Source organism: Pyrus communis, chromosome 7 (assembly GCF_041283825.1).
Source record: "Pyrus communis isolate YQ-2024b chromosome 7, ASM4128382v1, whole genome shotgun sequence".
NCBI classification, from domain to species: domain Eukaryota; kingdom Viridiplantae; phylum Streptophyta; class Magnoliopsida; order Rosales; family Rosaceae; genus Pyrus; species Pyrus communis.
The window spans coordinates 19,887,012-19,902,364 of NC_142571.1; the positions used below are offsets into that span (position 1 = coordinate 19,887,012).

At 35.8% G+C, this 15,353-nt stretch overlaps 1 protein-coding gene across 1 annotated transcript; it reads left to right on the forward strand.

Moving 5' to 3' along the window:
- Window positions 1-1,140: 1,140 nt before the first annotated feature.
- Window positions 1,141-4,724, forward strand: LOC137734618 (protein trichome birefringence-like 25). The gene is made up of 3 exons (XM_068473861.2): window positions 1,141-1,607; window positions 2,036-2,313; window positions 3,739-4,724. Exons 1-3 carry the CDS (start codon window positions 1,295-1,297, stop codon window positions 4,522-4,524), a joined length of 1,377 nt encoding a protein of 458 aa, XP_068329962.2. The 5' UTR covers window positions 1,141-1,294; the 3' UTR covers window positions 4,525-4,724.
- Window positions 4,725-15,353: the final 10,629 nt, after the last annotated feature.

Genomic DNA, 15,353 nt, shown 5'->3' on the forward strand with positions numbered 1-15,353 from the left:
CATTGCCACCAAGGACATCCACATCGACCCCAATACTTCTCTCTCGATCCGAATCTTCCTCCTCAACTTGACCTTGTACTCCTTGGAGGCCTTGGCGGCCGCGGTGGGCACAATGGCGACTGAGCATTGGACGGAGAAGGGGAAAGGGGATGTGGGGTGGGGTGGGATGAGATGGGAGGGTTTGGGTTGCGGGGAAGGGGTTGGTTGCAGGTGGGTTTTTCAGTTAGTTATTTATTTATTTTTAATAGGATAAATTATTATAATATTTTAAATGTATAAAAAATATAATTTTTTTGCTACGTGGTACAAATGTGGCAGCTACATCAACACCACATCAAATCTTAACGGTTTACTTAACGGATTTTCTAACAGATATATGAAATTGAAATAAAATGATAAGTCAATGTATGAAATTGAAATGTTTTAAAGATGTAAGAAATTGAAATCGATCCCAAATCTAAGGGGATAAAATGTAATTAACCCTAATTCTTAAACATAAAGATTAAATTTGACAACGAGAAAATACTAGAGGTATAGAAGTTGAATTAGTACCTAAGGTATCGTTTGATATGCAGACGGGACGAAACGGAATGGGACGGGACGGGACAGGATGGAACGGAACGGAGCGGGAGCAAAGATGCCCTCGGATGGAAACAAGGAGGAAGAAGAAGGAGACGGAGATGTTATAATTTTGTGTTCCACAGATGTGGAACGAGTCGTTCCAGGGGGTGAGGTGGAACGAAAATTCACCCAAAACTCGTTCCGTGGAACAGCTTGTTCCACCCGTTTTAGGCGCACCAAACGTGGGACAGAACTCCTTGTCCCACTCTGTTTCGTCCCGTCTCACGTACCAAACGGTACCTAAATGTACATTCGTATTTTAGTTGAAAAACATTATTGCTGTTTTTTTTGTTTAATGTTAGTACTAATTTATATATTTTAGCATTTCATTTTGAGGAGTTTTAACGAAAAACCCACTTATTTTAACGAAAAACTATATTTTTACAATAAAAAATCAATCCTGATACTATTCACTTTACTCTTTATTTTGTTCTTATCATTAAAACTCAAAGTTTTCAAACCATTTTCATTAGTTTTCATTTTAATTTAAGATACTCTAATGCACCTAAATCACAATTATCAAAACAAAACAACATATTTTCTACCTGAAACTAAATCAAAACTAAAACCTCGTTTGGGTTGTTTTGTTGCAAAATCAAAAACCAGCTCATTTCATCACTTCTGTTTTTCTTTTAAATATTCTTAAAATTCTTCTCTCTCTCTGACCCTTGAGATGGTGAAGGAACTGAGGGTTGAATCGAACCCAATATTGTCATTCCACAAAAACAACCATGTGTTTGTGAAGCTTGCAGTCTCTTTTCTCTTAGTTGGTCTCGCTTTTCGACTCTTGTTTTCCGATTCTGTGCTTCCTATCGGATTAAATTTACCAGTAGAGCCACCTCCTCTTGCATTTGCAGACCAACAACAAACAGGCTCCTCCTCCTCCTCCTCCTCCGCTGTTTCCGATTCTTCTTTATTTCCTGGTCAAATTCAAAACTCTACAATTGTTGATTTTCCTGGAAACACCTCCCAAACACATGACAATGGTAAGTAATTCTATTTTATTTCTGTCTCTGTTTTGGTGTTTTTAGGATCAACTTTCTCCACTTGCTTTTGTAGTTTTAACTCACATTGTTAATTTAATCAATGTGGAGTTGTTTTTCATTAATTTAGTTTTCTAGGATAATCAGTTCTTAGATATATTTATTTGGTAAATTTCTAGCTGTGAAATCCCAAATCATTAGAAAGAACTGCATTTATAATTCTAATTTCTTTTGCAAATTTTGGCACTGAAAAGTTTGCAGTATGTAGAATTTTTTTTTCATCGGGTCGTAGAGTCCAAAGGTTATGAACGACCAATCCGGCACAACAACTCAAAAGATAAAGAAGTATCGTTAAATTTTTAGCTTCTGCTCTTCTTTTAATGCAAGTACGCAACTGATTTACTTACTTTTACTAAATAACGTACTTGCAGTAAAGTGTGACCTTTTTACTGGAGATTGGGTACCAGATCCGTCAGGTCCAAGATACACTAATGAAAGCTGCCATGTGGTGGAACCTCATCAGAATTGTATGAAGAACGGTCGCCCCGATTCCGACTACTTTTACTGGAGGTGGAACCCAAGAGACTGTGAGCTACCCAAGTTCAATCCGCAGAGTTTTCTTGGTATAATGAGGAACAAATCATGGGCCTTCATTGGTGATTCGATTTCGCGTAACCATGTGCAGTCATTGCTTTGCATTCTCTCTCAGGTACACATCGAAAGCAATTTACTACTAACTTTTCAGGACTTTGAACCACCGTTGAAATCTAGCTTATGTTTACTGAATCTGTATGTTTTAGAACCACTAAACTCTGTTAATTTTGCATTTCCAGTTAACCACAATAGTTTCTGTGAGTCTATGACAATTTGGTCTACGTCACACTGAGTTTTCACTTTGTTGGAGGACGTCCTGAGCTCAAATCTCATGGACGACAATTGTTGCATTAAAACGACGTTTTAAAAAATAAAAACCGGCGAAAACAAAGTATAATTTACTTTCAAAAGTTGAAACCTTAGCAACCTTTTCTCTTTGGAAATTGTATGGAAGTCTAGATCTAGTTTAGATCAAATTATGTTGTGGGACAAGCGGTTGATGTGTATTAGGCCTGGTTTGGTACTAAGGTGATTCTGAAAAAAGCTGGTATAAAAAAAAGCTGAGAGTTGTTTTTGTGTTTGGTAAACATTCAGCTTTAGTTTTTTTTCACAATTTTGGGTGAAAAAAAGCCAAAAACAAGAAACTGCAAAATCCAGCTTTGAAAAACTGGTTTTTTTCACATCTGTTTTACATAAAAGTTTACTAAACACTATAATACTGCCTTTTTTTTTTCAAAAAAGTTTACCAAACACTCTGCTGCTTTATTTCACAGCTGCTTATTCTCATAGCACAGCAGAAATAGTTTTTTTTCAAAGCACAGTAATACCAAACTAGCCCTTAATCATGGGGGGCATTGGTCCTACTTTCTTTGATTCCTCCATATAATTCTCTTATCTTGGCTAAAAAGCATTCAAACTTTTTCTTGGCTTCACTGGCACGTCTTTGTCATAATTTTCGGTCTGTGGTTAGCAATCCTACTTCAAGCCATAAATTTTTATACAAAATTGTGGATTACAGCTGAAATTCTATGGTGACCACTGCTTTTTAATTGGTTGTAGAATCTTTTTCATAGCTGGTTTGCCTACTATCTATCTGGGATCATAATTGTTTCAATTCCAACGTCGTTTTGGGAACGTTAATAATTACTGATGTATGATTACCTCCTACAAGTTTTTACATGCAATTATCAGCGTGGAAAAGTTCTTCCCTACCCCGGTTTCCCTATCTCACTCATCCTCTCGCTTCTCACGTGAGCTCGTAAAAAAGAAATTGGAAGAGGGGATAGGGAAACCGGGTCAAGGAAGTCTCTCTCGTATGTACCGACCCCATAGTGGTCGATATGGCCTGTATATGTATAAATTTGGACCCTATAATTCCGGTGTAGATACAGGACCTACCATGACCTGACATTCTTATAGATTATACTTACTGTCTGCACTAGTTATCTGTTGTGTAGCGTTGTGCATATTCTTTGCTGGCTCTCCATTTTCTGGTGCCAAATGATAATATTGGTCACAATTCAGTGTCTATGTCCCGCAGGTGGAGCAAGCTGTTGAGGTATACCATGACAAAGAATACAGGTCTAAAAGATGGCTTTTCCCTTCTTACAATTTCACTGTTTCCGTAATTTGGACTCCGTTTCTCGTCAAAGCGGCCATTTTTGAAGACATGAACGGAGTTTCTACTTCCGAAATTCAGCTTTATCTTGACGAACTCGACAAGACATGGACCGATCAGTATAACAGCTTGGATTACGTGGTGATTGCCGGAGGAAAATGGTTCCTTAAAACCGCAATTTACCATGAGAACAACACGGTCAGAGGCTGCCATTACTGCCCTGGAAAGAACTTAACGGAGTTTAGGTTTGACTACGCCTATCGCAGTGCCCTCCGTCTGGTTTTCAATTTCATCACTCGTTCGGATCATAAAGCGCTTGTATTATTTAGAACCACCACGCCCGACCATTTTGAGAAAGGAGAGTGGTTCAGTGGGGGGTATTGCAATAGATCAGCGCCATTCAGAGAGGGTGAGGTTGATATAAAAGATGTAGATGCTGCAATGCAAAACATCGAGCTGGAAGAATTTGAGAAGGCTGCGGCCGAAGGATCGGAGAAGGGGGTGAACTTTAAACTCCTGGACACAACCCACCTTTCGCTATTGAGACCCGATGGGCACCCAGGTCCGTACAGGCAGTTCCAGCCATTTGCAAAGGATATGAATGCCAAAGTCCAGAATGATTGCCTACATTGGTGCTTGCCTGGGCCAATAGACTCTTGGAATGATTTGGTTATGGAATTGTTGGTCAATGGCGAAAAATATCGATGATCAAACTCTTGGCTTATCAAGCTCACAAGCATTTGCAATCCTGTGAACAAATCTGTGCCTAAAACATTCGTGACGCTGACCCGAAATACATCAGAGCTTATAAATGAAACTACAAATCTCACAAAAAAAATCCCATTTCTGTAAACTTATGTATCTACCATTACCATTGCTGAAAAGAAGAGTGCCAAAATTCCACACAAGTTCATCGTTAAGAAGCAATTTATGACTTACAGGTCTCCCTGCTTCACAACTACTAGCATCATATAAAGCAATACTGTTGCACCTTACCCCTCTGAAGTTCTCCGAGTTCTTGGCCAGCATCACGCGGCCGTAGGACAGTGCAGATTTGCAGTTCGCCAAAGCGTTTCTACTTTATACAAGAACCAAACCTAGAATCTGCCATTCAATCATACAAACACCACCCGAGCTAAAACCTCACGGGTATTTGCAGGGCCTAAATGTCTATATGCGTCATATACGTAATACTGAAATAAAATGAAACTACTAAACAATAATCGAGATGATCGTGACAACAGAAGCAATGGAATTAGATTAATTCTTCTCAGCTTGAAAAGCAAGAAATGTCAAGACAACAGAGAGAACATATCCCACGAAATTTAACCACACAACCTTAAATCAGAACTCACATTTGAATTCTGGATTATTAAACCGACAAGGCATGTCTGAAGGTGCAGCATCACCACAATTTTGCAGAACAACAAATAAAGACAGAAAGCTAAAAGCTTGAATTACATTGAAAATGCAGCTGTTTCACCTTCCTCCTCTTATTTGCTTGAAGTGGATGCATCCGCCTTCCTTGCCTCCGGCTTCAGAAATCGATCCTGCGTAATTCAGCAAAATGTAAATTACAATGCTCGTGTCTGCAAACAAGTTAAGCAAATATACAACATAACCCACCAATTATTTAAATGTTTTCATGATACACACACACACACACACACACACACACACACACACACGTATATGATGATGATTTTTGATCAGACAGCAACTGGGCACATTGAACCACAGCAAGCTCCAATTGGGAAAGCTAAAATCCTGATTTAAGTCTCATTTGGCAGGAATTTAGGCATATTAAACACACCCAGATGCTCAAATCGATGTAAATTAGCAGAAACCTAAAATTCCTAAAACTTGACTTAAGAAAATGAAGCACTGAAACCCTAGATTGTTTTCCCACTCGAAGAAGCAGGATCTAGATACATAAATCATAACCCAAAAGGCTCATTTGATGAATCGATAGTTTAACACAATTCGTGGATTTGAAAGAAAGAAATATTCCAGTTGATGAATCCGAAATTCTATAAAATAAAAATATGAAGAGATAAATGAATAAAAATGGAAATTACGTTATCATTGAAGACGAAGTTGGCGACGACAACAGTGCCTACTATGCCCCCCAAGATCGTGATGGGTCCCGTTAACAGACTCCATTTCCTGTATATCATCTTCTTCTTCCTCTTCTTCTCTTCTCTTGCTGTGTCTGGTTCGTTTAGGTTTTTGATTAATTTGGAATTGTAACGCAAAGAGAACCCAGTTTATTTGGGCTCGGCTTGGACTACCCAAAGTCTAAAAGGGACCATATTCTTGGGCTTTATGTACACAAAAGCTTGATTTTGGAATGGATTGAATCAGAAAGAGTTTCTAATTGCAATTAAAAAATGTTTCGAATGTTGTAGTCTTATTAGATTAGGAACGTGATCATGTATTTTATAATATCTTGGTATATTTTTATGAGATTTTATCATATCCTTTAGATTAGATATTATCATATTAGAATTGTAATCTTATGGGGTAAGGAATTTATCTTCCTTACTACTATAAATAAAGACATAATGAGTGACATAACACAACTCCTCAGAATCACACATCTCTTTCCTCTACTTCTTGTCATGCCACACCCCTCTCTCTGTATTGTTCAGTTAAATTAGGCCTACAACACCAAATAAAAATTTTGGATCATTTTTTGAAAATTTAATATTTATCGTAATTCAAAAATTTAACATACATTCTCATTTTGATCCTAATTTTTTTCGGATGTCTGTCCATTTATTGTACCACTTTATGTGTAAGTGTTTGAGAGAGAGAATTTGCAAGTGGAACATATGCAAAAGGGTAATGCTATGTAGATCAAGTTTGTAGACCAAATTTGCAAACCAAATAATGTATCACTAATAAGGAATAAACACTTTAATCAACACTAAGTAATATTCAATCATCAACTTCCATATCATATGGTTTACAAAATTTGGTCTATAAATTTGGTTTCCTAGCATTACCCTATGAAAAATTCTAAAATATTTTTCGACACATGATCAATTTTCGAGGGAGGAGCGGCGTCCTCGATGGGTGCAAGTGAGGGAGATTTCTGACTTTTGCTATGTTTATAAAGAAAAAAAAAAAACTATGTTAGACCAACTTCAACAAAACCCAAATACTTAGGTTCACTAAAAGATAGAATTTGGGTCTATAACTCAATCCTTAAGGTCTAAGTTTCAAGACCTAAAATGTATTAATTTTTGGTGGAATGGTTTTAACCCTAATTTTTTGTGGTAAAGATTTTTTTTTTTTTGTAACTTTGAGTTATGTAATCTTAATTTAATTTTATGAATGTCTTAACCTATAAAAAAAAAAAAAAAAAAAAAAAGGAAATTTGAACAAAATTTTCAAAACCGAACTAATCATAATATAAATGAATGAGTATTTACAAAGTTTGTAATAATTTTGTAAATTGAATATGTTTTAAAATATTTATTTTATTATCTTGACAGTTCAATTTAAATTTCAGTTGTTGGATTTGAAAAAAAAAAAAAAAAAAAAAAAAAATCTAATCTAGGTTGTTAGATCAAGATTCAAAAGATCGGAAAAAAGGCATTTTATGTGGACCATTGTCGAACGGCTGTTTTTGAACGCAATTTGACCGTTGGACAGCCGAGGTTTCCTGCCATGGGAGGCCTAGCCGTATGCCGCAATCCTCACCCTTCCGGCTATTGTGTTTATTTTTTTTTTTTTCAAATGTGGGGCCTCCAAAAATTTGGATCAGCCAAGTAGAAACCCAAATTTAAATTTAGTTTGGGTCCAAAGTCGAATTTTTTGTGTTTATGTCTCCCCATTGGATGCATTTTTCGGATTTAAACCAAATATTTGGATTTGCGTCTGCCCTTTGGAGTTGGTCTTACATGGGCAAATTGTTATTTAACATGTCAAAAACAAATTAAACAATGTAGGGTCTCAAAAGCTAAGTAAGTAATCTAAATAAGTTCAACTATCAACCGTCAGATTATATGGTCTAACAACATGGTCTTACTAGCATTTCCTGTTATTTAACTTGAGAACATGTAAATATAGAAAAATGAAGAATATAAAAGATGATTTTGAGATACAACTTGAGTTGCTTTTTTAAAGTGTTATTGTCTCACTCGAATGAGTTTGCTAAAAGGTTCTTGGCAAATCATTTTTATAATACAACTAAGTATGAAATATTCGATAAGTAAAACCAAATTCTTCCCATAAAAGTAACTAGAAGGAAATTGTATGACTGTGAGGAGAGAAGAAAAAACAAGGAAAAGGAAAATTGTGTTGAAAACATATTTCCTGAATAAATTCTTCTTTGCCAACGTTGAGTATATATAGAGAGAGTTGCACCTTTTCAAATTAATTAGAAGTATATGACTATTCAACTGATATTGGTTTGAAATAGTCATGTATGTTGAAATATATTGTGCACTAGTATTTTCAACTGATATTGGTTTCGCCAGAGGTGAGGTGGATCAAACCTCCCTCGGGTTGTCTGAAGATCAATGTCAATGGCGCATTGTGTGAAGATAGTATACTGGGGGGCGTAGGTATTATTGTCCGGGATGAATTGGGTTCGTTTGTGGCTGCTCGTGCCAAACAGTTTTGTTTTGTGTTCTCTCCCCTTCAATCGGAAGCATTGGCTGCTAGGGAACCAAATTGTCACACCCTGGTCCGGACCTCCACCAAATTCCGGACTCAACTCCACAGTAGCACAATATTGCTCGATTTGGGCCTCGACTACGCCCTCACGGTTTTGTTTTTGGAAACTCACACGAGAACTTCCCATTGGGTCACCCATCATGGGAGTGCTCTTGCGTGCTACTCACTTAACTTTGGAGTTCCCATGGAATCCGAATCCAATGAGCTACCAAAATGCTTCGTGCTAGGTAGAGATGAGAATATACATATAAGGCTTACAAGATCCACTCCCCTGGACGATGTGGGATGTTACAATTGATGCTAGGATGCCAAGTGGCATCACTTGGCTAGCCCTGCTATCTCAATTGTTGTTGAAGACCTTTAGCCTGCAACCAGTGATATAAGCTAAGATATGTGCAGATGTAAAGGGTGAATGAATATTTGATTGTATTAGTATTCTGGTTAGTATATCTTGCATTTGAGTAAAAGTGAGGTTCTAACAGTTGATCATGTCTTCTAGCCAAAATGGAAAAGTTGCAATTTCCATTTTTCTTAAAAAGTAAAATTTCAAAAAAGTAAAATTTCATCACGAAGATGATTGTTGCCCTTGCACCACGACATGCGTTCGAATTCTATCGGTTCTCTAATCTAACATCTAATTTAACAAATCTATTGTTTGACAAAAAAAAAAAAAAAAAAAATCTTAGAATATAGTGTTTGTCAATTTCTTTGAACTCAGACTAAATTTGTCAAACATTTATGAATTGGCTAATATTTTCCAAGGGTGATTTATAAAGTGCAACTTGACAAATATGCGGTTCGAATCGTTAAAGTTTGAAGTGGAGTTGGCCGGACAACTAGTCCTCATTTTTACCAAAACATGGAGATATCTTAAACAAAGGGGGAAAGGAGTAGATCCGTAGTACTATATTTTTTACACAAAATTTGACACAAATTTACACCATTAGATTATCAAACTATCAATAGTTGAAATTTAGCCTAATATGACAATTTATTTATAAATAAAAACATACATTCAAAATAAAATTATGAAACATTTTTTAATTATGACTTTGTTTCTCTCTCCTAATCCCATTAACTTTCCTTTTGTTTTGCTTTCCCATGAGAATCCAGCAATTTTGGTCAATTGAAATTTGATTGCCTGACCAATTAGTCATATTAGGTGGCCTCTTTGAAAATATGTTCTTGTTTGTGTTTTTTAGCTTCCTGTTTTGTTTGTTTGTGTCTTTTTTTTAATATCTCCAAAATTTCTTCAATCCAGCACTTCTATCTAGGAATCCAATTTCTTCACCAAGGAAAATCGTATGGAATTTGTATTCCTTTGAGGTGTTTCTGGGGTAGTGAATTCAACATTTGATAGGAATGCCAGTTAATAGATATTAGTTGACTACCTCGGTTACGAACTTTTCCGTACTAAGGTGAATTTTATACATCAACCTTGTTTTTAAGAAGGCATCAAGATTGGTGCTTTGATGCTTAATCGTGTGATTAAAATGGCATCACTCAAATAACCTTACTAGACTCATCTAGATATTATAGTGTTTGTTCTTTATGGTTCTGGACTTATCTAGCAACCTTACTGGAACCGAAACACACCACAACTATTTGAACCTAATAACCTTAGTGGAAAAGATCTTCCAAACTCATCTACTGCAAAAGAAATCCCATAGTTGTTCCTTTCTTCCACTTACCAAGATATAGAACAACTTTGAAAATCCAATATGAAAGAGTGCAGTGTGGAGGGAGCATTCTCTGCCTTGGCTAGCAATGGTGAACAAAAACTGGAGAGAGCCATTGAGAGTTTTCTTACTTGATTAACCTTTGAAATTTGCGCCATACGAGGCTTGCAAGGAACCCTTAGGTTTTCATGGCAATAGATTCTCACCGATATTTACAATACTCAAGCCGACATTCAGGATCGATCTTGAGATTTTGGAGGCCTTATGTGAGACTCCAAGGGAGGCCCTCAAAATGTATAGAATTTTGGTTGTGAAATTGGGTACTAGGCGAAATATCATGGAAAAAAAAAAAAAAAAAACTTTGCACAGTAGACTAGTCAAATGAGCTAGTCAACTAGTTACAAGTTAGTCAGTGATAAAAAGTGCAGCTGCAAAAACAAAGCCTAACTGACCAATATGTTCAACTAATCAAAGTCTGCCCAGATTAGTTTCACAACAATGATTCCTAAACTTGAACACATTTACATATAAGTTTATTACGCAAACAGCAATTACAAAGCAATTACGAATTAAATTATGCTGGATTGACTAGTCAAGCTTACCAGTCAACTAAGTACAGATTCGTCAGTTAATCAAACACAAGTCTACGAATCAAACTTAGTTCACTACAAGTTATCCTAGTTAACAACAATTCAGTTTATTGCTCATAATATGCAGTGTAAACTTAGTTTCTAACTCATATCAAATAATAATTCCTAGGATGCGTGAAGCATATGCAAGTAAATAAAATATGTGGGCAAGTTTAAGAGGCAAAGAAAACAAGAAGTTTTGGGTTGGAAAACCCCACCTCTGGGTTAAAAAATCGAAGACTCTCTACTGAGTCCAATCCACTAGTGTAAACAAAATTCTTACAAAGTACCACGCAAAGCTCAATTCATAGATCCCTATCTATGAAGCAACTTTACCTTTGTGCAACTTTTCCTTACACGAGATGAACTCCTTCGGTCTTCACGTAGTGGCAGCTCCTCGTGAGCTCTTCACTTGGCACCGAAATCAAATCAACTTATGCAAATGATGTTATGATGAAGTTGATGCAAATCTGGATTCAATGTCTAGTTAGTTTCACCAATTAAACACTTGAAAGATGAAACTGACACGAATCCAAAAAGAGATCAATTTAAAGATTTGAAACTTGACCACAAAATCAAAACAAAACCATGAAGAAAATGCTACCCTAGTATGCAATGATTGGGTGTTTGATGCATGGACATGGTTTTATGGCTAGGGTTAATGAAGAACACAAGAGGCAGGTCAAAGATAAAATAAACTCTTTTATGAAAATGTAAAACTCCTAGCCAAATGAAATGAGCATATACAACAAATTTAAGCAAGCAATTTCAAAGATAGATTTATAAATAATCGATGAAGAACTTTACCCATAGAATATGCTTGATGCTCATAAGAGATCTGAGATGGAGATGAAAAATAAAGCTTTAAAAAATTTCCAATCTTAAACCCCAAAAATCATAAGAACCCTAGGTTTAGCTTTTATAGAGGGTTTAATGTTCATATAGAAAGGGGACCAGGAAAGCCACATGTCAAGTGCAAAATCAATCTAGAAAGATCTAGGGTTGAAAATTCATTTTCGGGAAAAAGCTGTCAGATGACCCATGTGTTGTCTTAAAGTGTTTGCCCAACTCGTATGAAAGTAGCGAGAAGTTTTGACTAGACAGAATCAACTGGAAATAATGACATGAAATGCATATGGATGAACAAACCTTTGATGCAAGAAGTTAAGCTCTTGAAATGATATTTCCAACAACAAGATCCCAAAGTAGCATTTTAAACCGTAAATCTAACTAAAGCAAGTGTGGTACAATTTGCAACATTTGACAAGGGAAGCCAAATAATAAAACTAGACTTCACAATCTCCCTCTTTGACTTTCCTTGACAAAATAACCCAAACTCTATAACTAAATTCACCCAACCTCACTCAAGAGAACACAAAAGGATGAATCTTGCAACAAAGAACAAGTGAAAAGTTATCATGGTTAAAACAATTGCAAGGAAGTAAATTGTTTAGCATTGTACATGATTGCAACACAACACAAATTTTCAAATTTTAATTTTCTCCACCATTTTGTCATGGCAAAGGCAAAGGATTTAAAATGAATGATATGCCAGTCTCATTAAACAAAAGAAATGGATAGGTCAATTAAGCTCAACAAAGAAATAACCAACCACAAACGAAGTATATAAGAGCTAACAACAAAGACATAACAACAATGAAGTTTAAGCACAAGGTACAATTCTCGGTACCAAAATAATAAAAACATAAGAGCATGTCAATGTAATCAGTTCAAATCACCCATTTGTTCAGGAAAATCAACAACAACGAAATCAAGAGTAGCACAACAAAGTACATCAAAAGGAGAGGTTCAAAATAAATAAAACACAACTTTTCAAAAAGTAACGTAATAAACATTGAACTCCCCAAAGATTAGTGCTCCGCTACGATGCTCTCTCAACTTCTCACTCCCCCATAAATAATACTCCAACGACTTTAAGTTTAAGCACAAGGTTAAATATAATCAAATTATTAATGATGGGACGAAACCAAGAAATAATCCCTCACATGTGAAATTATAGAAGATCCTCTATAAGATCAACCAATTTCATCAAATTGATTATGACTGTATCTATTATACCAGGAATATCAATGAACCCTATTATCCATCAAAGTTTTATTTATTCAATGACCAGAATTAAACAATGGTATATAGCTCGAAGACATAGAACAAAATGTTCGGGAGCTCCTCTGTTCAGTAGTTTTCCTTCTTCTTGTTGTTAGATATCTCGTTCGTACACACCTTCTCTTTTTCTTGAGCCTATAGTGAGTTACATACATAGTTCAATTTTTGATGATTCCATCATACATGATTGAGTTGCGAAACTTCTGGATAGATATCTTACGTCTGAACTAAATTCTTTATGGTTAAAGAATCTCTTTCTAGTTGCTCGGGAACAATTAGGAGATTCTCTAGAAAAAATATGGGCTTCTGGCAGCAACATGCTATGGGGTGGTGGTCCCGTTTATGGGGTCAAATCAATACGTTGTAAGAAATAATAATTTCTTATGAGGGAAATAAATAATAATTAGCTTTTATTTTTTTTTGTTTTTTTATTTTTACACCGTATAATTAATTAGCTATTAGATTAAATCTTAATCATTGATAGTGAAATAATCTAATGATTTAAAATATGATGCCACGAATCTCATATATATTCTCTAAAATTTGTATAAAAAATATTTGTCGAAAGTGGGCTTGTGGAAAAACAGAGGAGCATAGTAGACTTTCGATGGTTGGAAAAATTGGGATGAGTTGTAGACCCAAACAGTGTTCACATTTTCCACACACCAATATCAATATCTTCCCCCACACATTTTTTTTTTTTTTTTTTTTTGCGCTAAACTAAGGAATAATTTATACGAAACTCATTGAAACTACAGGGAGGGGATTTTGAAACAAATTTTCACGCTGAATGAGTTAACTAAGCCTTCTTATATGAATACTTGGATTTTGAAGTAAGAACAGCTGAGGGGGAGCTAAGAAAAACATAAACGAACTTTGTATAAGAAATTTAGAACGGTAGATAGTCATTTCGCATGGGAGTTTATTTATTTCAATAATTTTTTTTTTTTCTGGGATTAGTTAGATTGGCACTTGAAAGTTGTAAAGCCATCAGAATGCCAATTTCCCAAGATAAATCACCTCTCTGTTTAAAAGCAAGTTACTGGACCAAGTCATGTATACAAAATGAAATATGTTGTAGAACAATGGATGTCCACTCAAAGAATTAAATAATGGGCCCTTCCATTGTCTACTGAAGCTTGCTGCACACTAATCCTATTTTCTATATAAATACAACACCTCACAGAACACAAAAGATATAGACATAAGACAGAAGGCTCACGGAAGAGGAAGAGAGAAAAGAGAGGAAGAGGAGAGAAGATAATAGAGAGAATTATTTTTGTACTCCTATTATTCTAAATTAATGAAAACACCACTACTGCCCTGAGGATGTACTTCAGTCACATTAACCGTAGAGGAAACTCGTAAATTGTGTCTTGTTTTATTTATTCCATTGCACACACCGTTGATTTTACAACAAGTTATTAGCACGAGAAGCTCTTATGTCAGTAGAAAGCACAACGCCATAAATCCGATGAAGCATTTCCTACCTCTCACATCTGCTAGCCAAAATCTCACGGAATAAAAGGTATGTCTATTTTCTGTCTCTCCCACCACACCAGAAGCGTCCCACCGAATTCTGGTGAGAATTGAAATTTACGACGACTTGTAGTTATCACAAGATGACAAAACTCGTACTTGACAACTGATTTCCAGAGATCCAGAAGAATCTCATCAAACTTGGAAATTCATATCGTGTTGTTTTCGATAGATCTTGAGAACTCCCATGAATACTTGGTTATTGTAGGACTGACTCCACATAGGCCTCCCTCTCTTGTACCTCCGTCAACCCCACTGTCATCTATGTCTCTGTAGGGAGGTTCTTACTTCGCGATGCCATATTCTCTGGGCCATGCAAGAACAACACCAATCTCTGGTAGCCTTTTTGGATTGAATTGGTTTTGTGTGACCTCCACAACAACCCAGCTAGCCCTGGGTTTGAGACTGGTAAAGACAGACAAAGAAGAAAAAGGAAGGAGGGATTATAGAATGGTGTTTCAGGCACCATGTGAAAAAGGATTGGAAAGGTGGAATTTTGGTGTATGATGTTGACACAAAAGGAGAAAAGGACAAAGGTTTTTGATGATGCATCCACACCATATAGAAAAAAAAACATGAATAAATAAATAAATAAATAATGGAAAAGGCATAATGATGCATTTGCACCATTTGAATGAAAAATAATAAGTAAAAAATGGAAAAAGGTGGAATCTTGCTGTGTCAACAGAACATGTGAAAAAGGAAAAAAAAAAAGAGAAAAAAAAAGAGAAAAAGTAAAGGTTTTTGGATGATGTTGCACCATCTGAAAAGAAAGAACAAAAAGTAAAGGTTTTTGGATGATGTTACAAAAATGTAAAGCCTTGTCACAAGCTTTATTTACATAAATGCAATTTATTTATTATGGTTGGAATTACCGTCT

Bases quoted from the DNA above. Each gene is read 5' to 3' on its own strand.
- LOC137734618 (XM_068473861.2), top strand. From the start codon at position 1,295: ATGGTGAAGGAACTGAGGGTTGAATCGAACCCAATATTGTCATTCCAC. The intron at 1,608-2,035 runs GTAAGTAATTCT...ACGTACTTGCAG, and splicing joins CTCCCAAACACATGACAATG to TAAAGTGTGACCTTTTTACT. The intron at 2,314-3,738 runs GTACACATCGAA...TATGTCCCGCAG, and splicing joins TGCTTTGCATTCTCTCTCAG to GTGGAGCAAGCTGTTGAGGT.